Consider the following 25,837-nt stretch of genomic DNA (forward strand, 5'->3'; position numbering starts at 1 on the left):
CCTTGCACGCCAACAATACATTGAAATCTATTGTTAGTAAAATATAAGTAATTAGAACAATTCATTATTATCACAATTATAAAACTGCAATATTATAATTTCATAACTTCCTTCATTTAAAAATATTCACGAATAATCCTACCTTTCCGTTTGTATCATCCCGCGATCTCTTTAGTTTGCTACGTCAACAATCACCTGTTGGTCACTATCGTCAACATCTACAACTCAACCTGAACAAATGAAAATAGAAATGCGATACCAGTAACATTTTTTTTTTTTTTTTTTTTTTTAATTGTCTACACACCGCTCTCCTGAAGTAATACGCCTTAACTACCGAAATAAAATAGTGATTAACAACGATTATATTCGAATAAATTCATTTAATACACAGTTCATAGCCCGCATTATTGTAACTAGTAAAAACTATCAGTGTTAAAAGTAAATGTCAATTAATATACATGATTTAGGATATAGTATCCTATTCAAAATAGCCGATGTACGTATTGACGTATCAGCCTTTAGGCTTAACATACATACATACATACATATATATATATATATATATATATATATATATATATATATATATATATATATTATATAAAGCATGCTATGCACAAATTAATCACCCGTCGGCGATAAAATTTACGACGAGACCCTATAACAACCTAGTAGTAAATGGAAATTATCATAAAACGTACTGCACCCCTATTTACGGGAATTTTAGTGTAAAGCTCCTTATTCCTGACCATAATTTATTTAAGCAATGTAACGGAAAAATCGAATCGTTGCAGGTGGTAGTAAAATTTGAAATCCATTATGTGAACCATCATATATCTTTTGTTAGTTTTTGACTTGTCTGTTTTCGGCACCTAGGTTACAGAAAAAAGTGTAGCTTATTGTGTAATCTGAGCCACATAAGCTTTCACTGGGAATAAAAGCGGGGTTTCCCATGTCAAGGGCACGAACTTCAATTATGAACCATCAAGACAGATTGTCAACAATCAGACTGAATGATAAACTAAGCGGTATAACTTGAACGTATTTTTAATTCTTCCAGGTTGTTCCCGTATTAAGAACCCCCGAATTTTTGGAGAAAATAAAAAATAACTATATGATTATAGAAGTTTGGCAGAAAAGTACGGATACAGATAATGATATGCTTCTCGGTTTAGCCAAGCTATCAGTTCATCAATTTTATGTGGCATACAGAGATGCAGTTATAACAAATCAGTTGCTTCAGTCCAAGGTATGTATTTCAGTTGATATGTAATATTATCTTGTTCAATATCTATAATCCTCTTTAATTGACTTCAGAAGATGAGCACGCACAAATGTGCAGATAATTGTGTGCTGGAAACAACTAATCTCGAAGCATGGGTCGTCAGTTAAAAAGAAAATGTCCTTCAGTGAAGATAAAATAGATATAGAACATTGTGGTACCATATTGGCTCGAACATAATACAATATTTATAGTATAAAGACTATTTTGTAAAAATTATACATACTCATCTAATTGCAAACTAGCCGTTTAGACTTCTTTAAAAACATCATTTTATACCACATAGAACTGTACCATCTGCATTCTTCCGCGACCGTTCGGTGCCGTGCTCTCTCCGCTAGTTGTGTGCATAGCGCGTGTGCCTTTCGTGCACATGGTCCCGGATTCGACTCCCGGTAGAACACAAAATTAATTTCACAATCATTCATTTTCATTAATCATTCGTCTCCTTTAACGTAAAGAGCATGACCATGGGACGTTAACTAAATTTTTTTTTTTTTTTTTTTTTTTTGTTTGTTTGTTTCGTGCCCTTACGTGACTCGTCAAGGTTAGACGTACATAGAAAATAGGTAATGGTAATGCGTTATGAATAGTTCGATTTGACGCCTAATATTTGCTATTTTCACTGCGCCTAGTATTGCGGACGCCTAGTATTTTCACTGCGCTTCCACGAGTTACTGAAATCGATCTGAGTATACCACCAGAATACTGAATACGAAGTGATAACCACCGAAAGAAAGTGTAATAAAGACTGGAATTTAAATCATATCAAGAAGTTTAAATTGTTAAGTTCCCAATATAATATTTTCAAAGTGTATACAATATTTTGTACTTTATTTATTTATTTTTTTTTTAAATACATATTTCCAATAAAATCATCTCAAAAACTTTGAATCGTCTTATATTCGAGATCGTACTGTATTGAGGTAATTTAAATCTCTGCTAGAACTGTACATCCATAACAAAATCATGAAACTTTCCAGATTTAAATATTAAAAAAATAACATAGATTTTCCACCACATTAGTGTATAATTTCATGACAAATAGTCATTTTAAGAAAGGAGATGTGATCCCATATTCTTTCGTTGTTGTCTGTGCTCTTTCAAAAAACATTTAACTATAAGATGATTGATTCGTCCACTGTGTTACATTTTCTAATGTTCAAGTGATTGTATGTTTAAATTTGTAGATTATTATTATTATTTCTGGAGGTATTTTCCCACGTTTTTTGACAATGCTGATACACCAGCCACAGTAACTAGATATGATAAAAAGATGAGGGGAATAAATGGAAAACTGACCAACCAAAATACAAACAAATTGCATCAAATTAAAAGATGATGCTACTAATTTACGAGCAATCAAGAAATTTTTTAACAGAAAATATAGATTAAGGTTTATAAATTTAACACCACTTGAGAGCACTAAAAGTAGTAGTAAAACTGTGGCTTAAAATAAATGAAAAATTAAAATGCAGGACATAGGTTGTTATTCGCCACTAAACTATAGAATTCAAGCTTTCCGCATTCTACATCTAATTGTTAGTTTGTAATAACGTAACTGGTTGACATTAGAACAGTGTATGCAAAATAAATCCATTTAAAAATAAACTTTTCTGTGATGCATGATCATCACGTTCAAAAACTCCGAAATTTAAAATTAAAGATTCGTGTAAGAGAGGGCAAAATGAAAATCTACGTAACCAAACATGAAGCTGAACGAAACCTCTTAAGTCCGACTTGTAAATACTCTTCCATGCTTCCATCTCAGTGGTCTTTTACAAATTTCACTGACGTAAGTCCAGACCTATATGTTTTTATTGTGTGTGTACATAAGCCTTGAGTCAGTGAAACTTATACTGAAGTTCCACTACATATAAATCTTATAATGTACACAATTGGCCATTTGAGGAAGAGATGAGCGAAAGAAAATATAGAACGAGGTAAGCAGGGTGTCTATCGGTCACGAAAAAGTCACGAAATCAGAAAACGGTCATGAAAGTCAAGAAAAAGTCACGAAATTTAGCTTTTAGGTCACAATTTTTTTTTATATATGGAGAAATATAGTATAGACTGGAAAATTTTGGTCTATAAAACGTCAAAATTCACCACCAAAAATGTCTATTTTCGGCTTTACACCCTACCAAATCGCAAGCAAAACACGTTTCTATTACATACATGAAAATTTGGTCCAATACGCACCCAAATTCGCTCTTCAGAATGTTACTAAATTTTTATGGTTTGGGAAAGAAAAGGTCACGAAATTTCATTTTGGAATATGAGTAGACACACTAGTAAGTCGTTACATACAATTGAATTTCTTTGCTCATTTTTACGCGTTACTCGCTTTATTTGCTTTCTTTTTACTTTACAATTGCCAAAAAGTTCTTAATAATGTCTGATCCAGTTGTGTTTGTATTAGTAGCATCCAGTGGTTGCCATAGACCGTTGGGTATCCGTTTGCAATCCAATTGGAAAAGGTGAAGTAGGAAGAATCAAAGTCCTGCTAGCCCTTGGAAGTGAGAGACAGATTCATCTACTGGAAGTGGCTAGAGGTTTAAGAGAAGTTGTTATGTGTGAAGATCCTTTTTTAAACTTGAGTGAGAGCTCTGAATATTTTAAACCTAGTCAGATTACTTTAGAAGAACAGTCAGATCATACTTCTAGATTCATTCAACAGGTATGTTTGTTTCTTATTCAATAATTTGGTTTATTATTTGGCTTTATGTATATACTTCTTCTGCCTTTTAAAACTATAACAGCATAAAATGATCAGAAATATTTTATTTTGCGATTGAAATAACTGTTTGTTTTAATATTTCTGGATTAACATCTAAAAATGATAACTATTTATTTCCATCTGAAAGAATTTTAACAAAATAAAATTTTAATATTCTATTTCGCAGCTTTAAGTTGAAGTTTTCCATTTATAGTGTTAATATGCAAATACAATAAGTATCCTACTTGCAAACATATGTACTACAAAAACCTGTAGATACATACTGTAAATATGACTTAATATTTGTAGGAACATATTTAATATTTGTAGGAATAACAGAAAAATCGGGTCCAGATCTCTGGACTGACGGGACTCTGATCGCCTCTGCTGCTTTCCCATTGAGGTATCAGTGATATAATCAAACTTAATTTCATGTTCTAGTGAAACTTTTTTTTTTTTTTTTTTTTTAATGTTTAGAAGTTAATGTTTAGAAGTTCCCTTGTTTGTGTATATGAGGGAGCAGCAAACGTTTTATTATATTTCATGTGTTTCGCTAGCAGTATTACTGTTATGGTTATGCTTCCCATTTCCCGCATGCTCTTGATTTTGTTGTCGGGTGCCATTCAAAATTAAAAAAGAAAGTGAAAAGAACATGTTAAATATAGGTAACCCATTTGTTGAATCAATTTTTAAATATGTACAGGAATGCCGTAAATACGAGAGCAGTTAGTTGGTTCCAAGAGATGGCGCACTATCCGAACCACGTTGTTAGAGATCTATTTATATTGGTTTTAAATGGAATTGTTCGTCACAAAATTTTAAGATAATAATGAAGTTTAAAATGTAAAGAATAATATATTTTTGTGAAGTAAATAATACTAAAGAAAATAAGTTTAAACATATACAAGATGCAAAATAAAATGCATGCAATATTTCGTCAATTGTAAGGGGGCGCGTTGGCTCAGTGGTAGAGCGTTCTTCTCCGGTGCTTGGGGTCCCTGGTTCGATTCCAGCTCGCGCCTGTGAACTTTGTGGTGGACAAACACCGTGCCCGTGGGTTTTCTGGGGGTTTTCCCGTTTCCTCCTACTTTCTTCATTCCACCATTTCATCCATTTCTCATCATCACCGTCTCCTTTAGCCTAACCGGCATAATCGTTGGACGTAAAACAAAGATTTCTTCAATTGTAAGTGAAAATGAAACCTTTAAATTCTACGTCCGACAGTTGTGAATTAAAGCTAAAGGAGACAGATGATTAAGGAAAGTGCATGATCATGAAAGAAATTTTAAGGCGTAGGATCGAACCAAAAACACCACGCACCAGAGATGAGTGCTGTACCACTAAACCACCGTGCCCCATTTTTTAATAATAGTTAATATCGTCATATCACAAGCCAGTACTCGACTCGGCTTATACGGTATTTCCATCTATGCGTGAAGAGTGCTGTTTAGTGATTTTACTTGGTTATTTTTAAAACTTTGAATTGGTAAACTTATTGCCAATTCGTAAGTATGTGTAACAATTATAATCATGTTGTTCAAAACCCCATTATGCAGGGTAATCCTGCATATTTCATTTTAATATTTTAATTTATGTTCTTTCCAGGCCCTTAAGAATAATGCTTCTGGTGATGCATATGTTACTCATACCTTTGATATAAGCATAGAAAGAATTCATAGCTTTCCTGTATTTAAAAATTTTACTTTGGGAGAAGTTGATTGCTTCATCGAATATAGTTTCCCAGAATACGATGCATCTAAGCCTCTTGCAGGTTAGTCTGACAGAATTTTTTAATAGATGTTCTCAAAGGGTTTATTCCTTATTAGTATTTTATATGTAGCCAAATAATTAGTGTGCATGATCCTAATTCGATTCCCATTGAGGTACCAGAATTTTACCTAACGTCTGGAGAGCTATTTGAATCAAGAAATTTTGAGTTCTTGACTAGCTTTTGTAGATTGCCTAGAATAATCGCATGAGATACACATTTGACATGCCAAAGTCTTTTGTTGGTTGTAGCGCTGCGGAATTTAGTTTTAGCATCTTATGACTGTATGAATAAAGTAAAACCAATTTCTCTTTTAAGTTCTGGAAAACACTTAAATTGTCTGTTATTCCCGAAGAAATAAGCTTCTTTTTCTTTTGATACGAGAAGTCACTTGCCAAAGTTTAGTAGTGGTGTTTTCGAACACCCTATATATACAGTATAAAATACATAGTGCGGAAATATATCACGTGACTTCGGAAGGTGAATTCTTTTAGCAAAATAAAACAAAAAAGCTTTAATAAGTGTGTTCAAAAAGTCTTCTCTCAGAGCTATAAGCTGTTGAAAATTTACAAAATAATTTTGAGGCCCTAGCTTGAAACTGGGACTAACTCAAGCAGTTTGAGCTATACGGGACACAGCGCAGATATTTAAATAAATTTGTTTTCGAAGTTCTGTAGCTACATAACGGATTTTGTAAGATCGTAACTTCTGGAAATCTTCCTCATATACGTCCTTTTCTTTTAAATGCATTGCGTAGGTTTTAGAAGGTTTCGGGATATGGGTATTTATACAGAACGTGTATCAGTTCCTGGATAAATTAACAAATTCATATAAGTAGATTCAATAGTTTTTAGGCTAGTATGCCTAATTTAAAAAAAAAAATGATTTTTCGATCTTCCGGTGGATGTAACTCTGAAGGAAACGTTTTACGACTCTGGTTATATTTATTTATGTATTTTTTTCTTGTTAGTAATGTTTTTTCTCCTTACGCGGTATACTTGTATGTAGTGACCTAACAGTGTCGTATGTTCTCTTTTGGCCTTCCGTACAGCGGCAATATGACGTAGCAAGAGTGTATTATTGATTAATTGATTTGAGTTTAGCGTTTCAGCAGCGAGGCTGGCAGAGCACTGTGGACTTCCACCTTAACATGGGATCCAAACCACATGAGCTGTCACTGGTAATTGAATCCAAAGTACATATGCTACCCGGGTGTATGAGATATAGATAGTCGTCTGCTGGTAATGATCAACTAAAGCTGTGTGTAATGCGGTGTTAATGCCAAGGTGAAATTGGGGGTGTCACTAAAGACTGGATATGCCGTACCATGGTGTCCCACACGGTGTTTAATGGGTTTGAGATTCGGGAAATTTGGAAGCTATGAAAGATAATGTAAGTCCAGACTATGTTTTCGAACCATTCCTGCACAGACGTGTGCGATGGCTAGGTGCTTTATCATCTTAGAAGATATCATTACCAGGGGGTGAGAAAGTGCAACTTGATGGTTATGTACTCAGTTTGCAAGTATCCAAACATATACTACACCATAAATCCACCATTATTGAGGCACTGTTGATATCATGCATAAGGGCTGCACAGAATCACAAAGTCACCGCATATTTCGTATTAGAGAGAAGACAGTTCAGACGATAAACATATAAACATGCGCTCTTGGAAATGAGATGAAACAGGACGTATTGGAACATATTACGCATTTTCAATCATTGGCTGTCTACGTTGCATGTGCTTGGCACCATTTTCTTTACGACAAAGCGTTGTTGACGGTGATCAGTGATTTCCTCAAAAATAACTCAGGCGATTTTGTTTGTAATAATTAATAACTCTATAACGTTATATAAATTACTCCTTGCGAATAAATTAACAAGGAGTACTTATTCTCGAAGTGAGTTTCCTTTCAGACTGCTTTCTCAAAAACAACTCAGCGACTTTGTTCATATTTCATAAATAAATACTTCATTAATATTCTTCTATGTTGCATAAATAACGCCCATAAGAATATCCACAAAGGGTAGTTTACTCTTGGGGTTAGTTTTTTCAAATACGATTTCTGCGATTTTGTGATTTTATATTCAGATATTTACTTAATAGCCCTAACATATGGGCTATGTCCCATTTTGTTATATAAAAATCTACAAAAGATAGTTTACTTTCGTGAGTTTTCTTTGGCGAAATTTTCCGAAAATGCCTTGAAATTTTGTTCATATTTCACACGATAATGTTTCATTAATAACTGCAGAACAACATGCTGTAGTTTAAGGAATTGCAGCGAGAAAGTTTAGTGCGGTGGTCCGTACCTTTTATTCCCATGGTGATAGATCTTCAAGAGGATAACGCGACTTGCTATCATATACGTTCTGCGCAGGAATGTTTCAAGAATATCAGTGGGCACTCCCAACATCTTTCATGGCTCCCGAACTCCCAGAATTTTAACCCCATTGAGCACCTATTGCGGAACACCATAGACCGACACTAACTTCTAAAATGTCCGCCCCCTCCCATCCGTCCTTTCCAATTCCATCTAGGCATTTAAGGACACACTATACGCAGCCTTGGTTGATACGACTACCGACATCTCATTACAGTCTTGTCACGTCAGAGTGCTACTGTGCGAAAGGAGAAATACATGTTCGTAGTTAGGTGGTCATAATTTACTGATTGGTCTGTGTATTTCGAATTCAGTGTCATGTCTAAACCGAAATATCATCCATGTAACCAAGGGTGGCGATTAGGGGAACAAGAGGGGGCAGTTACCCCCCCACTTTTTTGAGTTGCCCCCCCACCCGTTAATGTATATAGTTTCATTGTAAAGTTTTGTATGTATTACTGGTTCATAGAGTTTCTTGACGTTTTATATGCTATGTGTATTTTGATTAGTTTCCGTTGCGCGATAAAACGCGAAATTTTAAAAATATACTTTCATTAGTTTAAAAACGTCAAATTTCCGCTGACGGAACAGTAGAAAGTTGCATGAACGGTGCATTTTGGGTGAGTCGGACATGGCTATAAAGTGTGATGTTTACCCCATAGGATGAAGATCCAAGTAGAGTTGCTATCATTAAGCATTACAATAGGTAGTCATTGATTGAATATCTCGCCCGAGCGTTAACGACGAAACAAGTTATCACTAAAGTAATAGCTTCTTTCACCGCTAACCACACATAGGCAAAAATTCAAACAACCACCTTAAACTTATGAATAGAATAAAACTTCAGCATCATTTAACTGAAAAAGAACATAAAATAATGAGAATTCGTTTATACCAATATATTGCACCATGCACACCAAAATGAAGAACACGAGGTGACAATTTTCGGGTCAGAATAACGCCAATGATACGCATAAAATAGTGATTATATTTTATGTTAAGCCCGATACTTACATCTCTTCAAATGACATGGGCAAATTACACCCTCCATTCCAAAAGAAACCGAACGTTTTAAAAAAACAAAAAAGCAATGTACATTTTGGAACAAATCATTTTTATTAATCAATGTATTCCCCTTCTGCATCGATACACATATTTGCACGCTCCAACAAGTTGTCAAACGACTTCTCCATGTCCTTTATTGGAATGGTCTTTAGGACGGCGGTCGTCGCCTTCTCAATGGCATCAATCGATGCGTGCCACTTTCCTTTCATCGCCAAATGCAGTTTCGGGAACAGATAGAAATCGCACGGAGCGAGATCTGGTGAATAGGGCGGATGATGCAACCGAATAATGTGATTTTTGACCAAAAATTCAGTTACAAGTCGCGAACGATGTGATGGTGCATTATCGTCCAAAAGAGTCCAACTGCCGATTTCGCGATATTCGGGCCGAATACGACGAATTCTTGCCAGCAAACGCTTCATGACGCCCAAGTAAAACTCTCCAGTGACTGTCTGGCCGGGCTGAACAAATTCTTTGTGGATAATTCCTTTTGAATCGTAAAAACAAATCAGCATCACCTTAACTTTTGACTTCACCAAGCGACTTTTCTTGGGTGTTCCTTCATCCGGCGCTCTCCATTCAGCACTTTGTTTCGGGCTCAAAACACCATTATTCAAAACACCACGTCTCGTCACCAGTTACAATCGATTTCAAGAAGTTTCGATCCTGCCGAGCACTTTTAACGATGTCTTTGCAATGCGCAATTCGATCAACTTTTTGGTCTTCGGTGAGTTTGTGTGGTACAAACCGCGAATTAACCTTCTTAAGGCCCAAAACTTCGGTCAAAATGCGGTATGCGGTTGTTTGAGGAATGCCTAATTCCATTTCAATAACTTTCACCGACGATTTTTTGTTATGTTTGATGAATTCACGCACTTTTTCGATGTTTTCTTCCGATAATCCGGTTCTGGGACGGCCTGATCTTTCGTCATCATCCAGCGTCTCTCTACCCGATTTGAATCGCCTGAACCACTCGTAAACTTGCGTACGGGATAGACACTCATCACCATATGCATTTTGTAGCATTTGGTGCGTTTCACTAAAAGTTTTACCCAGTTTAACACAAAACTCAATTGCAGCTCGTTGTTTGAAACTCATTTTCCGACCGATGTACACAACACACTGACAGTTGAAACGCAATAACTTTGTTGCCGTGCATCCAAATGTCATGACATTTATACCAGTTGTCAATGAGGGACTACGCCATCTACCGGTAAAATATTACAACAGATGGCACTAGTGGTACTATTTGTTTTCAAAAGTTCGGTTTCTTTTGGAATGGAGGGTGTATAACAATAGAAAGTGTGGACGTCTTCTGATTACAAAAAATACAAATGGATATGCACTACTTCATACTGCAAATACTGTATTTTTGTATGGATTATTTTCAGCAGTGAGTGTAAAGTGCTTGTCTCCTCTTGAAGTCGTGGCGCACAATGTCAGCTACGTGACGCAGCTTCCTCTTTTCCCCGCTGCTCACGTGATTCCCACCTACCAAAGTGACGTAAGCACAAGTAGGACTGTGATTGGCTGCTGTCGATGGCCAAGGCCATCGGCTGCTTCGTCTGCCTCGTTGCTGATATATCCGTTGCACGAACGTACAATGATCACTTACACTATGCGTGGAAAAATAGCAGCCTTTAAAATAAGAGGACTAAATTGTCTGAGCTGGACACACCAAAAATAATTCATAAATAAGTTTATTACAAGAGAACATGTTGCATGGAGATATCTGGCAGAACACTTTGAAAGAACTTAATAATTTGTGTGCAAAGTGAAAAATGCATTTTTGAACGCAAGGAAACTCAAAAGCAAGTACCAGTTTTCTTAAAGAGAAGTATCCTGATCTTAAACCCAAGTTGTTTCCGAAGCTGTTCTGACTAAGTGGAATAGTGGTTCCATGCTGTACTTTCACTAAGACGGACAAATCTCCCACAGCTCATCTGTTGATTGGTCGTCTTGACAGACTCAGTAGTCAATTAAACGTTTTGCAGCAGGACCTCTTCGGTGAAAAATCTAAAGCACACTTAACGTTTGTTACCAAGGGAGGAGGGGGGTAATGTTGAATGTGATTTTTTAAAAATGTGCAGAAATGTGCAGAAAGATCATTCTTGAAGCTTTTTTTTATTATTTTTTTATTTTATTATATCAAAGAAAAGATTTCCAAACTACAGAAATATATGATGCTTTAGGAAAGCTATTTGATCCTTCACTAATTGCATGTAGTAGTGAACCAGACATTGTTGCGTTAAGGAAGTTTTTTTAACAGGTTGATTTGAGGGTGAGGAAGCCATAAATTTCTTCTTACCTTTGGCTCAATTATGGATAGTCATATCACATTTTTGTCGCGATATTTTGCTTCTCCCGAAAATGTACCAAAGGGAGCCGAGCACCATATGTCATGCTCATGGTCTCACAGTAATTTGTGACAATGAGCATCATATATGATACTCAAGAACCTGAATAGGTTAATAATTTGTTATATCAAGCATGAACATCACATATGGTGCTCATGGCCCCACAAAAAAATAAGGTGAGCACCACATATGATGCTCATGGCAGTCAACCTGTTAAAGCTTTGTTTTCGTTACGCAAAAATGCAGGCATCTGATTATGAAGTACCGTATTTGGAGTTTTACAAAGTGGCCTATGAACTCTCAACAAGTGATTTGTCTGGAAAGTGCAGTGTAGTGAATGTTTTGAATCGACAAAAGTTCTGAAGTAATGATTGAAGTTTGTTGTAAATACACTTACATATGTGTGGCTTCCAACAAACAGTGCCAATTGTGAGATGTTTTTCCAACTATGGACTAGTGATAAGTGACAAACGTACAACACTGAAGGAGAAGAATGTGTAAACATGTAACATGCGTATGTTTAATGCTTAAATGTAACTTGTGCCTACATGTTTTCAGAAGACAGCAAAAGTTTCCTACTCATAGTTGGTTTAGTTACTGATTTTCCTTCAGTTTGATTTTAAAAAGTATAATTTTCTATAAGTGAAATTTACAATGCCAAGCGAAATATTTATTATATTTTGTTTTTAGGTAATTAATGGTGTATTTCTGTAGTGATCTATGAATGAAAGTAACAATTGTAAAAATGTCAAGGAATATCTTTTCCACGAGAGCTATAAAATGCGAAACTTTATTTGAAAAATGCGACATAACGCGAAATTTTCAAATTCTTAGTGCGAAAAACTCGTGTCCCTAGTAATAACGTATATTAAATAGCATGTGTGCAATGAAAAATATAAGTTGTTCATTAATCCCCAGTTTCAATATAACTTATGCAAAACAGGCCTCATTATTCATTACTGTGATTAATATTATCCTTTCTATTTATTTGTTTTGCAAATTTGGTTTAAATAATCTGATCACACAATTTTCCAGACAGAATTTTAAGATGTTCATGAGCAAGGAATCAAATCTCTTCTTACACCTTCGTTGTTTAAGGGTACAAATGGCTAGTACCTATTTGCGTTGCTCTCGTCAATTTACTTAATAAAATATGAAATACGATATACGGTACTTTAACTTAAAAAGATAGTATCCTATTATACAAACTTTCGTCAAACAAAGTGTTAGAAACAACCAGGAAAATTAGCATTGATATACAAATATTCAGATCGTTTTGCGCCCCTACTTTTAACGTCCAATCGCCGCCACTGCATGTAACTAGTAAATGTACTTATGGACTTCCTAAGCTTTGTGGTTCATGATGGAAAGCATTGCTAACAAAAAAAGGTAATAGTGGATTGTCCATTTCATTTCTAATCTTTTTTGTTTAACTTCTTTTCTTTTCTTTTTTCTTAACATTGAGTAGAGATTTTGCTTTATACAGTTTTATTTATTATTGGGTTCCTTATGCTTGATTTCTATACAGGTGAACTAATCTTTATTTGATATTACTGCAAAGCTGCTATAAAGCCAATTTATGTCGTCTTTGCTTTCCTTTTTATCTTCCGAATTGCGAGAAAGCGGTAACGATAACTGGGATTTTTCTAAGTAAATCAGTCCTTCGTAATCTGGTCTAAAATTGAAAATGTAGCTAAAATTGTGATTACTTGGTAAATCTGAAATGTCTTGTTTTCAGAACAATTGTTTTCAACCACTGAAAGAACGTTATATATTTTAATTGTTTGATTAATAAACAATATATAATGTTTTTGTGTAAGATAGTTGATTTTAGTTATAGCAGGGCCAACAAGATATGGTCTCTGAAGTTTTTGTACCACATGCGGAGGGAAAATGCAGTCCCTACCTAGGTGCTGGTGTTACCAACCACAATCACTCTATCTTAAACTATTAATTAAATTGCTATTATAGATGCATCGAAAAAAAGCCTTGACACGTTAGCAGTGACAACACCGCTGCAAGCTGTCAGAGACCTTGTGTTTCTAACTCCTGTTATAGGAAAGCTATATTTTAAAAGTGAAAATCTGAGATACTATGCCTTCATCTTCAAAATGCGCGAAATGAAAAGAGGTAAATTTGAATTTGCTTTCTTACAGTGATGTACCTAGGTAGTAAATGTAAAACAAAATATTTAACAAAAAATAATATATTGATATAAATAAATACTAATATTATGAGATATTCCTGCTCCATTTTCATGTAGGAGCCGCGATGGCTCACTGGTAGAGCGTTCACCTTTGGTGCATGAGGTCGTTGATTCGATCCCAGCTCTGCCAAGTGAACTTTGTGGTGGACAAACACCGCGTGCGTGTTTTTCTCAGGGTTCTCCCGTCTCCTCCCACTTTCTTCATTCCACCATTTCATTCATTTCTTATCACCGTCTCCTTTAGCCTAGCTGGCATAACAGTAGGACGTAAAACTTAGATTTTTTTCCATTTTCATGTATGAGTACTTGCTTGAATCATGGAGTTGTTGGAAGCAATCTCTTGTCTTTAAGTATTTTCTGTGGAAACTGTACACATGACGAATCGATAAAAAGTCTTCAATGGTGTCGATGTCCAGTTTATTCCTTTCGTCTGTCCATAATGAATTTATAAATCGAAAATGTACGCTTCACGAAGGCGTTGGTTCCGGGAAGAGCAAAGGCGAATTCTACCACAAACGAAAATGCTGAAACATCTACCTCGTCCTCATGAAATGTTTTCCATTGAGAAATCATTTGAAGTAGAGTTCCATATCGATAGATTCTGTCACTTTTTCGACTAGTTTATACTGCTCAAACTACTGACCATCATTTATGTGAATGACCGAATTTCTAAAACAAACACCAGCGATATATTTTGAGGTCAAACAAAGCCAGGGTAACTATGTAAGATCTTAAACAGGAATGTTTGAGACTCACTTTCCTGTATAATTAATATAATTAATGTCGTAGAACTTGTCAGGCTGCTTAAAAATGTTATATCCCTAATATTGCCGCCGCCTTGTAATGTATACAGCAAAGACTGTTTCTCTAGGAGGAAACGTTTAGTTTTCCTATTTGTAATTCTATCAATAAGTTCGGGAAAAAGTTCAACAAAACTATTTTATCTTGTTCGCCGAAAACCGGGACATTTATAGTCCCGAAATTTATTTTCGATTCGCCGGGACGCAGATGTTAATTCCGGCACAATTCCGGGACGTATAACAATCCTAATTTAAGTAAATATAAAAATTACCAGTAGGAAGTATGAACATTGAAGGTTATGTAGAATAGTAGTATTTACAACATATTCTATAATATTATTTGACGAACGTATTCTATGTTGTATACCGCATTTTCCTGTGTTCTGTTTTTAAATCAGATTGATGAATTTTCTGTGACTTTTTTGCTCCCACGTTCCTCCTAAGTCTAAGATAAATACTTATGTGCGTTGATTGAAGATTGTGTTTCTCATATTATTAGCTATTTCATTTCTGCCCAATTACGAATGTTAAACAAGAGAAGTGCTAGTAAAATTAAGATATAATACACGCATGTCTAACTTTTTTTTTTTTTTTTTTTTAATATTTCGTCTTGTATCAAAATGTAGTGTTATGGCTAATTTCTTGCTTCTAAATATTTTAAACCAAAAACCCTAATAAAATTTGTTTATAAGTTAATTAATAAATAATCAATATTTTATTAAGTTGTTTTGTTAGAATTTATACTTACATTTTTCTCTCTCATCCAGTGACTGATTAAAGTTTCTGGCGCTCCTAGGCACGCTGACGTAAGGTGCCCCTTCCTCAATATACACCTACGTACTTCTCATAAAACAAAAACACATGTCATGTTTAAAATATATACTTATCAGTATACAAAAACTCCGTTCATCACATTACGTAAAACAAACATTTATGACGCTTTGAATCTTAGTGGTTATAGGCTACATCTTTATGTGTCACGATATGGACGGTAACACACTCTTTCTACCTTTAAACATCAACAGTTCTGGAAATAGTATAATATTTGCTAAAGAGTAAAACACTTCTTCCTAGCTTTAGCGTCTGCAAATAATCTAACAACTGGTTCAAAATCTATCTTTCTTAACAGTTCGCTTTCAATACACATTTTACTGAGAGTTGAAAGATTTTGTTGTGCATTCTGGACCGTAAATGATTCTTAAGGCGTTTTAACACAGAAAAAGATCCTTCCATGAACAGTTCGAAATTGGCGCAGAGACAAACATTCTTAGGCAAATATCTTCATTGGTAAAGATGGTTTCGAGTTTCTTTGTTCGAATGTACTTGAACATTTCAGATGCGGTTTTGATGGCTACACCACACACTTTCAAGTGAGCTTTGAAATGAATACATTCAAACACTGTTGTTTAAGTCTTCTTTGTAATGGAGAACCAATGCATTCGGTTTTGCTAGATCGTGTGGCATAGATGAAGTAGAAAATGAAGTAGGCGAGGACGATAAAGGGTTTAGTGTTCTTCAGGATGAATTTGAAAAAGCTATATCCGAAATTAGAAATGGAAAGGCAACTGAGATAGATAATATACCAATCGAATTCATTAAAAATATGGAAGACAAGCACAAAATATGGATTCACAGTCCACATTATCCAGTTTTGTGAGAAAATAAAATTTTTCATTTATCATGTTGTATGCCTTTTTCCTTCTGCACAGTTCAGAGATGAAGGAATCCACAATTGTGTTAAATGTCTCCACACGAAATCGTTCTCTTCCTGTAAACATGTGATCTCCCTCTTTTGTTTCATCAGGAGCAGTTTTCCTACTTTTCCTCCGTCCCTTGTCATGAAGATATTCGTGACATACACTGATGTTCTTTGCTTCCCCTTCGTATGCATCGAACTCCGTACGAACGATTTGCAGATATGCTTCCAATCCTGCAATTACTTCTGTTACTTCACTCACATCAATATCTGTTGCTTGTAGTTTTTTATTGGGTGCATCCAAATGAACTCAACTCTAACTGTTGTAGTTTTTGCCAATAATCATCAGCATCATTACGAGTTTGTGGTTTTTCATTGTTGTCACTTGCAATTTGCTCCAGAGCTGCACAAATTTCACTGTAGCATGTGGAAATTGCTTTATACGCATCTGCCCTTGCTGACCAACGAGTTGCTGACAAGCTTTTCAGAACAGTTGATCCTGGCTTCAAATATTTTCGTAGAATTGCCCATCTTCTATCTGGGGCTGAGAAGTTATGTAGGTTCTGCAGTAAACCTAATAACGAAATAGCGTCACGACAAAACTCAGCGGCACAAGTTCCTATAAGATTTAGGGAATGCGCACAACAGAGTATGTATTTCTGGCAAAGGGCCAACATCTTTAATTCTTGCCCGTAATCCAGCGTAAGCTCCTGACATGTTGTTAGCATTATCGTAGTTTTGTCCCCTGCAGGTTTTATATCAAGTCCAAGATTTAGAATTTCTGTTCTCTAGCAGATTTAGAATTTAGTTTTTTAATCTGCTAGAGAACAGAAAGGATGCGAATACAATGTGCGTACACAGGTGAGCGCTTTAGCAAATGAAATCTTTGCCTTATTGCCACCAAAACTGCACAGCACTTTTAAAAAATAAAGTGCAAGTGCAACATTAGATTAGTGCTTTCTTTTAAAATTATAAAATAAGCCTATCAAGTGATTTTTGTAATCAAAGACCGATTTCTCGATAACTGATTTTTTAAATATATTTTTTCTTGGGCGCCCTAGGCACGTGCCTAGTGTGCCTGTGCGATAATCCGACACTGCTCTCATCCCACGTTTTATTTACGTTACTTTTACCTGTATTAGAACTGGGAATGCTTTGTGTGTATGTAGAGAGTTTTTGGATTTATGCAGATTTTCTATATTTTGAATTTTATATTGACCTCTCTTTTAAATGCTTTGAAAGGCCGGATATGGCCATGTCACTATTTTTACTCTTTCTTATATGTTTCTTAACCGTTGTTCTTGTTTATACATTCTTTGTCATCATCTCCACATACCTACCGTCGTATTCACACGTAATCTGTTAACTCATAATAACATAAAAATTTCACTCACCGCGCACCCGCAATTATTCCGTTTTGTTTCGGAATCTATTTTATATGTCGGTCCGCTTTAGAACCATGTTCACGAACAGTCACTTCAGAAGCTAGAGAACACTCACTTCTAAAGTAACTGTTCGTAAACAAAATCCTAAAACGGACCGAAATATAGAACGATAGATTCCTAGACAAAATGCAATTATTGTGGGTGGTAAGGAAGTGGTCTTTTTTATTGTGTTGTACCCAGGGCTTTTTTAAAGTCTGTTTGTCTTTTTCGCTTTTTTTTTTTTTTTTTTTTTTTTTGTGTGTGTGTGTGTGTGTGTGTGTGTGTGTGTGTGTGTGTGTGTGTGTGTGTGTGTGTGTGAGTGTGAGAGAGAGAGAGAGAGAGAGAGAGAGAGAGAGAGAGAGAGAGAGAGAGAGAGAGTGAATGAATGAATGAATGAATGAGTGTGAGTGAGAGATCACCATGAGACTTTTAGAAACTGCTGGCTTTTATTTATTTTTATTTTATTATTTTTTATTTATTTATTTTTTATTTATTTATTTTTTTGCCATTTCTTTTGCTGTTAATTCCATTTTTGTAACGTGCTTTCATTATTCATTAGCTACTTCTGTTTCGTATATGTATTGCATTCTTTCATCTCTTATTGAGAACACAGATCAAAGAATCTACATAAAATATAATAGATAGAGAAAGGTTTAAACGTATTTATACAATTATACGTAATAACAAATCCAAATGGTAGTAGTAGTAGGAAAACTTGGGCACAATTATTATTATTATTATTATTATTATTATTATTATTATTATTATTATTATTATTATTATTATAACAAACCTAAAACTCTCCAAACTTTAATCCATTCCGAAGTATGAGTTCAGAGGAAAACGAAGATTTACAAATAGGCATAAAACTTAAAGTAAGTTCTAGGTATTGTTAGAGAGTTATAACAGCAAACTATTTTAAAATAATATATAAAAAGATAAAACTTACAATTTTCATTTTTTTCTTTCTTTTTTTATTGTAGGAGAGGTGCTGAAGAAATATGTATCCGATTTAATTGTTTGCATTCCCGATCCATGGTTTAAGTTCCGGAATGCTCATACTATAATATTGCCAACAAATACATCTTTGCAAAATTCATTTCGTACATTGTTTTCTGAGAGTGGTGGTATTGTATTTTCTATTTGGTGCCGTTTCTATTATCCAAGCTTGCAAGAAAAAATTGTGGCGAAGGTAGGTGCATGTAGTGTTTTAGGTTTCCCTTGCCTTCACATGCAATGTAAGGTAACAGTACTCACCTAATTGTATTCCTAGAAGCTGTAAAAGCTGTCCGATATTTCGGATACATTAGCGAATATCCTTTTTCGAGAATTAAAGAGGCTTAATACATGTTATATAAAAAGTTCTTTACATGCTTTTAACTTATAATCAGTGGACATTTTGAATTTTTACGAAATAACATATTTTGCGAATAACATTTTTTTTTTTAATTAACTGTTATGTGGGGGTTGACAAAACTATTCATGCCTCCTTAAAATTAAATAATAAAATACCAGACAAATTCTGACCAAAGCATATATTAACTAATAAATAATAGCGTTACAGTTTCGGCAAATTAACTTTGCCTTCATCAGACACATTAGATGTCTGATGAAGGCAAAGTTAATTTGCCGAAACTGTAACGCTATTATTTATTAGTTAATATATGCTTTGGTCAGAATTTGTCTGTTATTTTATACAAGAAGTTCCAAAGCTAGAATGAGTGGCATTCAAATAAAATACCATATATAATAACGAATAAAAATTAATCTTACATGGTATATGAGATTAGATCTGTTGTCATATGAAAAAGGAAAGAACAGCTTATCTTGTAATGGCCACCACTATCAATGTAGCTATTGTTAATATTAACTGGCCAAAATCCAAACTGTGACTATTATGGAAGAAAAACCATTACTACACTGTAGGAGATTTCTATGAAATTATGATATTGTGTGCCAGGTCTTATTTAAGGTGCCAGCATTCCAGTTAAGTCTTACTTTCTTTTATTAAAATATAGCATTAAGTTTTTCTTGCTATCTTTGTTTTGAAATTGTGTAGAACGTTAACTATAGTGATTTTGTGTTTACTTTGAAATAAATACTTTATAAACTTGATACAATGTTTTCGTTGTTTTTGGAATCCCTGGTATGTTCTGTAATCCTAAATTTTAATCGTTTCTGAAACAAACTAGGATTCCGAAAATAACGAAAATACTGCATTCAGTTTGTCGAAGCAAAGTGAAATGATAAACATCCCAGGTTTGAACCTCATCTATGTTGAAAATTTGATCGAGATCGGTCGGATGGTTCAAGAGTTATTAAGTCACATAGTCACTTTCATTTTTATTTATACGACCATGAACACCTAGACAGACCGTCTAATGTTGAACACAACACTTCGTATCCTATCACGCAACATTTCCACACATAACACCAGAGCATCAGACTGTGTGTATTATTCAAGTTGCATAGATGGCCACTACTACAACACTGCCACGCTATTTGATACGATTCCGTAACAAAACTGCAAGAAGTCTTCCGCGAGAAGGAACGATCAATATGCGACCAAAGGCATCATGCCCCTAGTGGCAGTACTATGATAGGGTGTCTATAGGTCACGGATGTCACGAAATCAGAAAACGGTCATGAAAGTCACGAAAAAGTCACGAAATTTAGCTTTTGGGTCACGATTTTTTTTAATTGTACAAATGTAGGTACAGATTGGAAAATTTGGTTTTATAAAACGTCAAAATTCACCATCAAAATTATCTACCAAATCGCAAGCAAAGTACGTTTCTATCGCATGGATGAAATTTCGGCCTAATTCGCACCCAAATTCGTTCTTGAAAATGTTAGGAAATTTTATGATTTGGTAAAGAAAAGGTCACGAAAAAGTCACGAAATTTCATTTTGGAATTTCAGTAGACACTCTGTACAAGCTGTTCGTTTATGGCAGTGTCTACGTCCTGTGCTAAACTACTTTCTACTAACTACTAAACCATGTTACATAGTGTTGTATTATGTTGGTCATACTCAATATTGATAACGTGATATACAAGTTTACCTTGAATACATTTACAGTTTTTAAGCGAAAGATAGTGAAGTGTAACAAAATAAAATTAAATAATTGCCTATACAATATATGTAGTGATTATTCCTCTTCCATAGGTAAATGTAAGTGCGTACAAGAAATATGAACACATGTCATTATATAAAACGACACTGATTATCATTTTATAAAAAGATACTGATATTTATTACGATATAGTAAAAATAGAAGAGTAAAAAATTATTCATTTTATAAACAAAAATATAAAATAGGCTATATACTCACTGACTCTGCAGTGCAATGCAAATTTTTCTAAACACCTGCATAATTGGCTTCATATTTCCATGTCAAGCACAATTGCTTTTGATTTCCACCATTCAATGGCTGTTATACCTTGTAGAACTTAGTCGGTGAAAATCACGCTAGAGAAAGGAGGAGACTTCGATTGAAATTTAATTACCATGGGCAGTAGAGAAGTACCACCATAAGCTTCTTCAGCAAATTTCAAAGCTAAATCGTTTCCTTCGGCAGTTAATTTGAATTTTCGCTGTTTCGGATCGGTAAGCCAAGAAATAGGGAGGCGTTAATGCTTCCGTATACCTGTTTTCATATTTATTTTCTATTTCTTCGTCTTGGAGTGCGTCTTTTAGACACTTCCATATTCCTACAGCGTCAGATGTTGTTTCATTTCTTTGAATTCTGTCCAATGCAACAGAGATCGGCTTGAGAGTTTGGACCACGTGTCCTACATTTCTTTTAATAGTTACATTTTTCGCTTTCTGTTATATTATTTTGTCTATTTTTGATAGATTCTTCACATACATTAAACAAAACTGGCCAATTTTTAATGTCACTCTCGTCACCCCTAGAATCTTCCACTAGTTCTTCTGCTTTGCACACTTCTAAATGTTTCTTCAGCTGGATAACAAGATCTTGCATTTCTGAGCCACATACCTTGCATTTTACAGTTGGAATTCGGATTTAAAGAAAGAAAAAAAAAGCTATGCGTTGTCTTTCTTTCGTTCAATCATTCGGATTTGAACTCCTGAGATCAAGGTGACCACCCACTGTTACAATTTAAGAGAACAGTGATGTACTACTCCTGACTACTAATTGTCACGTATGAGAAACACCTTTCAGAAAACACACCATAAATATCGGGAAACCCCCAATTTTGCTCTTCAGTCTAACTAAAAGAAACTGAGAAACCTCCGTAACTTATCAAAAACAAAATAACAAAAGTGAACAATTATATTTTACTGTTTTTTTTTTAAAAAATCTACTATTAGTGATTTAAATTAAAAAATCAACAAAAATTATTTTTTTATAAAAATCGTGATTTTTTTCAACCCTGCTGACGTCCCAATTAAACACCAACGAGTCAATCATTTGTGGAAATTTGGGGCCACGGTGGCTCAGTGGTAAAGTGTTCATCTCTTGTGCCTGGGGTCCTAGGTTCGATCCATCTCACGCCAAGTGAATTTTGTGGTGGACAAGCACCGTGTGCGTGGGTTTTCTCGGGGTCCTCCCGTTTCCTCCCACTTTTTTCATTCCTCCATTTCATTAATTTCTCATCATCACCGTCTCCTTTAGCCTAGCGTGCATAATCGTGGGACGTAAAACTTAAAAAATTTCATTTAATTCTTTCATTTGTGGAAATTTTAATGCGAAAGTAATGTGTTTCATATAGTACGGTGGACTCGAGAAAATGATCAGAAATTCGGTTAAAGTGGGGCAAGCATTGCCACTTTTTAAAAAAATAAATAAAATTAATTTGAGGTCGCTGATTAGATTAAGCTCGGTCTCCACCTCGAGGAGTGACCGAAACTCGATCAAACTCGAGGTTTAAGGTCAACTAGATTTTTTTTCCTGACAGAGTGAGGCGCTGTGTTGAATCCCATAGACCTAATGACACCAAGAATTAATCCGCTTCATGGTCTCACCACCAAATGTGTCTTTGACCTTTGTGCTATCTCCGTCTACTTCCAAGCCACTGCCACCATCCCCTCCGCTTGAAAACCGTGGCCCCGAGCCCGAGTTTCTCTCAGCAAAACAGAAGCTAGGCTAATTTGGATTCAAGGTGGCAAAAAGTTTGGAAAGGCCGAATGACAAAAAGTGGGTAAAAGATTGACGGTGATAACTGGAAGACTTTTAATACATTTAAAAAGGATGGAATCGAATTGATGGAAGCCGAGAAGAATGAACTAGTTGTTAAATCCGAACGAGCTCTAAATTTATTAATAGAAGTTAAAATACATACTGGAATGTCATTTGTAGAGCTAATTAAAATTTGATCGGGCTGCGGTTATTTCTCGAGGTCGAACCAGAGCTCAATCGAATCAGCATCATCAAATTACCTTCAATCATTGAAAAAAATTGGGGCCTGTTGTGGCAGAAAATGTTATAATAATTTGTAGAGCCGATTGAAAAAAATCATCGCTCTTTTACTCAGCTCATTCCTTTATGTAACTATTTTATTGATTTATCACTTACTAAAGGTCACAAAACATAATTGATTAAGAATCATTGATAATCAATGATGACGAATCATTGATCATCCTTTATTCAAAAGCTCCAACCGCTTCTAAGTATCATATTTTTATATAACAGCCATCTACAAGACTATCTGCTTTTTTTTTTTTTTTTTTTTTTTAACCAAATTCATTAGACTAGGATGAGGATGAGTTAGGGTGGCGGGCAGCGCTGACCTTTGGTGCGATGTATGTTTGGTTCAATTCCAAGCCAAGTTTGTGATTGAGAACATCGGCCATAACGTTAAACGTAAAACTAGAAATTCATTTTTATATTATATTTCTTTATATTTGAACAGATACAATCTTAATGGAGTAATTTTATGCATGCTTTAATATACATAAAACTTACCGTATATTTTGATACGCCACGAAACAAACTTTCACGTTTATGTAGAATCCTATTAGTTTAAATTAGTCTCTACGTTTGTGTCATTATTACACTGTTATTTCATTCCGGTTCATTTCTTGATTTCAGTAGTAATACATTATCACTCAGCGCCTAATTGTAACAGTATTTTTTTTTTTTTTAAGCTAGCACTTGCCGAAATACATGGGTGTCCATGTATTTGTTTCCAGGGAAAGGGGCGGGGGGAGGGGACTGTTCATCCGATAAAAAAAAATGAGAAAAACATGACGTTCTCCTAATAGCGCGGAGTCCTGTAAGAATTACGTACATTTATTAAAACATACAAATATAGCTACAGTGACACGAAAAATTAAAAACATGCAATGCAGTTAACGATCAACTCTTTTATTTATTTATACCCGGCGGGAGAGCATTAAAAACTTGAACACATTACAGATGTTCGGATTATAGTTACTTTTAAGTTGTCAACTACCATCTCGTATAGTCTGGATGGTGAATGATAACACTGGACTTCAACAACAAATATAATGAAGCGACATCTTCAGTTCCAAACTATGCAGTGCATGAATGTCGGAAGTCTTATAGAACTGCTTTGTCTGTTGACAGGTATCAGAGCAAAAACGGTAATAGATATCGAGATGTGTTTTTTTCAATCGATTCAGAGTACCAAGAATAGATTCCGTCTCTTCTGTTAACCCTATTGTAACCGGAAGTGGGTCAGATTAGTTATTTTCGGTTACAGCTTTTGTTTTTTTCTTTAGAATGAAAATGGTATTTGGAAAAGGATTCAGTGTCTCAGGACAATGTATCGTTACTATCCCCAACACCGTACCAAAACCGGAAATTGTTCAAATTTAATATTCCGGTTTCAATACTGATTTCCACAGCAGAAACGGTAAGCGATATCGAGATGCGGTTTTCTGCAATCAATCTACCGTCTCCAAAATAGGGTCCACCTTTTCCACTAACATCTATTCAAACTGGAAGTGGTTCAAATTAGCTTTTTCCGGTTTCGACACATTGACATAGAACAAAATGGTAATAGATAGGGGCAAGCGATTTTCTGCAATCAATTCAGTGTCCCAAGAGAGTATATCGCCACAACTTACACTACTCCACCAAAACCGGAAGTGGTTGGAATTTACTTCTGGTTTCAGTACTAATTTTTATATCAAAAATGGTAAGAGATTGAGATTTGATTTTTTGCAATAGACTCAGCGTCCCAAGAATAAGTTTCATTTCCAGTTTCAGCTTTATCGCCATAGAACAAAATGATATTAGGTAGCGACAAGTGCTTTCTGCAAACTATTCTGGTTTTCAAAAAAACATACCATCACTACCCGCAACACGGTCAAAATCAGTAACTAAAAGTTTACTACTACTTCAATATAGAATTCTACAGAGCAAAAATGGTAAGAGAGATTGAGATATAGGCTTTTACAATTGATCCAAATTCCCAGAAATAGGTTCCACCTTCTCCATGAATCTTGTATTCAAAATGGAAGTGATTTAAATTACGATTTCCGTTTTCAACTTCGCTATAGAACAAAAATAGTAATATGCAGCGACAAGGTGTTTTTTGCAATTGGTTCAGAGTATCAAGAGAACATACCATCACAACCAGCAACAATCTACCAAAACAGGAACTTGTTGAAATTTACTGCCACTTTCGGTTTCAGTACTTATTTCTATAGAGCGAAAACATTAAGGGATATCGAGATACTTTTTTTTTTTTTTTTTTTTTTGATTGATTCAGCTTTCTAAAAGTAGATTCTGTCTCCTCCCTTAACCATCTATTCCATCCGGAATGGGTTCAAATTAGCGATTTCCGGTTTTAACCCTCATCCCCATAAAACAAAAATAGTAAGGCATACCGAGTAATAGCTTTTTGATATAATTCCAGCATCCAAGAAACAGGTTCTATCTTCGATCTTATTAATATATTGCAACCAATAGTTTCAGTTATTACTTAACAGTGGAAACAAAAGTCTGGGCTTCCTAGACATTTGTTAGAACAGTAATACAAAATTTAGAACATAAAAATTTTACGCAAGACAAAATCTTGAAACGCATATACACTCACAGTTTCTGTTTGAATAATTTTATATTAAAAAAAAAAAAATAAATGCGGAGTCAGGAAACTTAGTTAAAATACGACAAAAATTTATAAGGTTAGAAAAAGTT

The 25,837-nt window shown here is 34.9% G+C and overlaps 1 protein-coding gene across 3 annotated transcripts in view; it reads left to right on the top strand.

The window, feature by feature from the left end:
* LOC145680714 (C2 domain-containing protein 3-like) overlaps positions 1 to 25,837 on the top strand; it is a 138,674-nt gene that overhangs the window by 85,912 nt on the left and 26,925 nt on the right. For all 3 annotated transcript variants that reach the window (XM_081751646.1, XM_081751645.1, XM_081751647.1), the window contains exons 9-12: positions 1,061 to 1,249; positions 3,708 to 3,962; positions 5,607 to 5,772; positions 18,687 to 18,895. In XM_081751646.1, the coding sequence (XP_081607772.1) occupies positions 1,061 to 1,249; positions 3,708 to 3,962; positions 5,607 to 5,772; positions 18,687 to 18,895 (819 nt within the window). The remainder of the gene's footprint in view (positions 1 to 1,060; positions 1,250 to 3,707; positions 3,963 to 5,606; positions 5,773 to 18,686; positions 18,896 to 25,837) is intronic.

The sequence above is a fragment of the Thermobia domestica genome, chromosome 3 (genome assembly GCF_964235325.1).
Source record: "Thermobia domestica chromosome 3, izTheDome1.hap1.1, whole genome shotgun sequence".
Taxonomy (NCBI): domain Eukaryota; kingdom Metazoa; phylum Arthropoda; class Insecta; order Zygentoma; family Lepismatidae; genus Thermobia; species Thermobia domestica.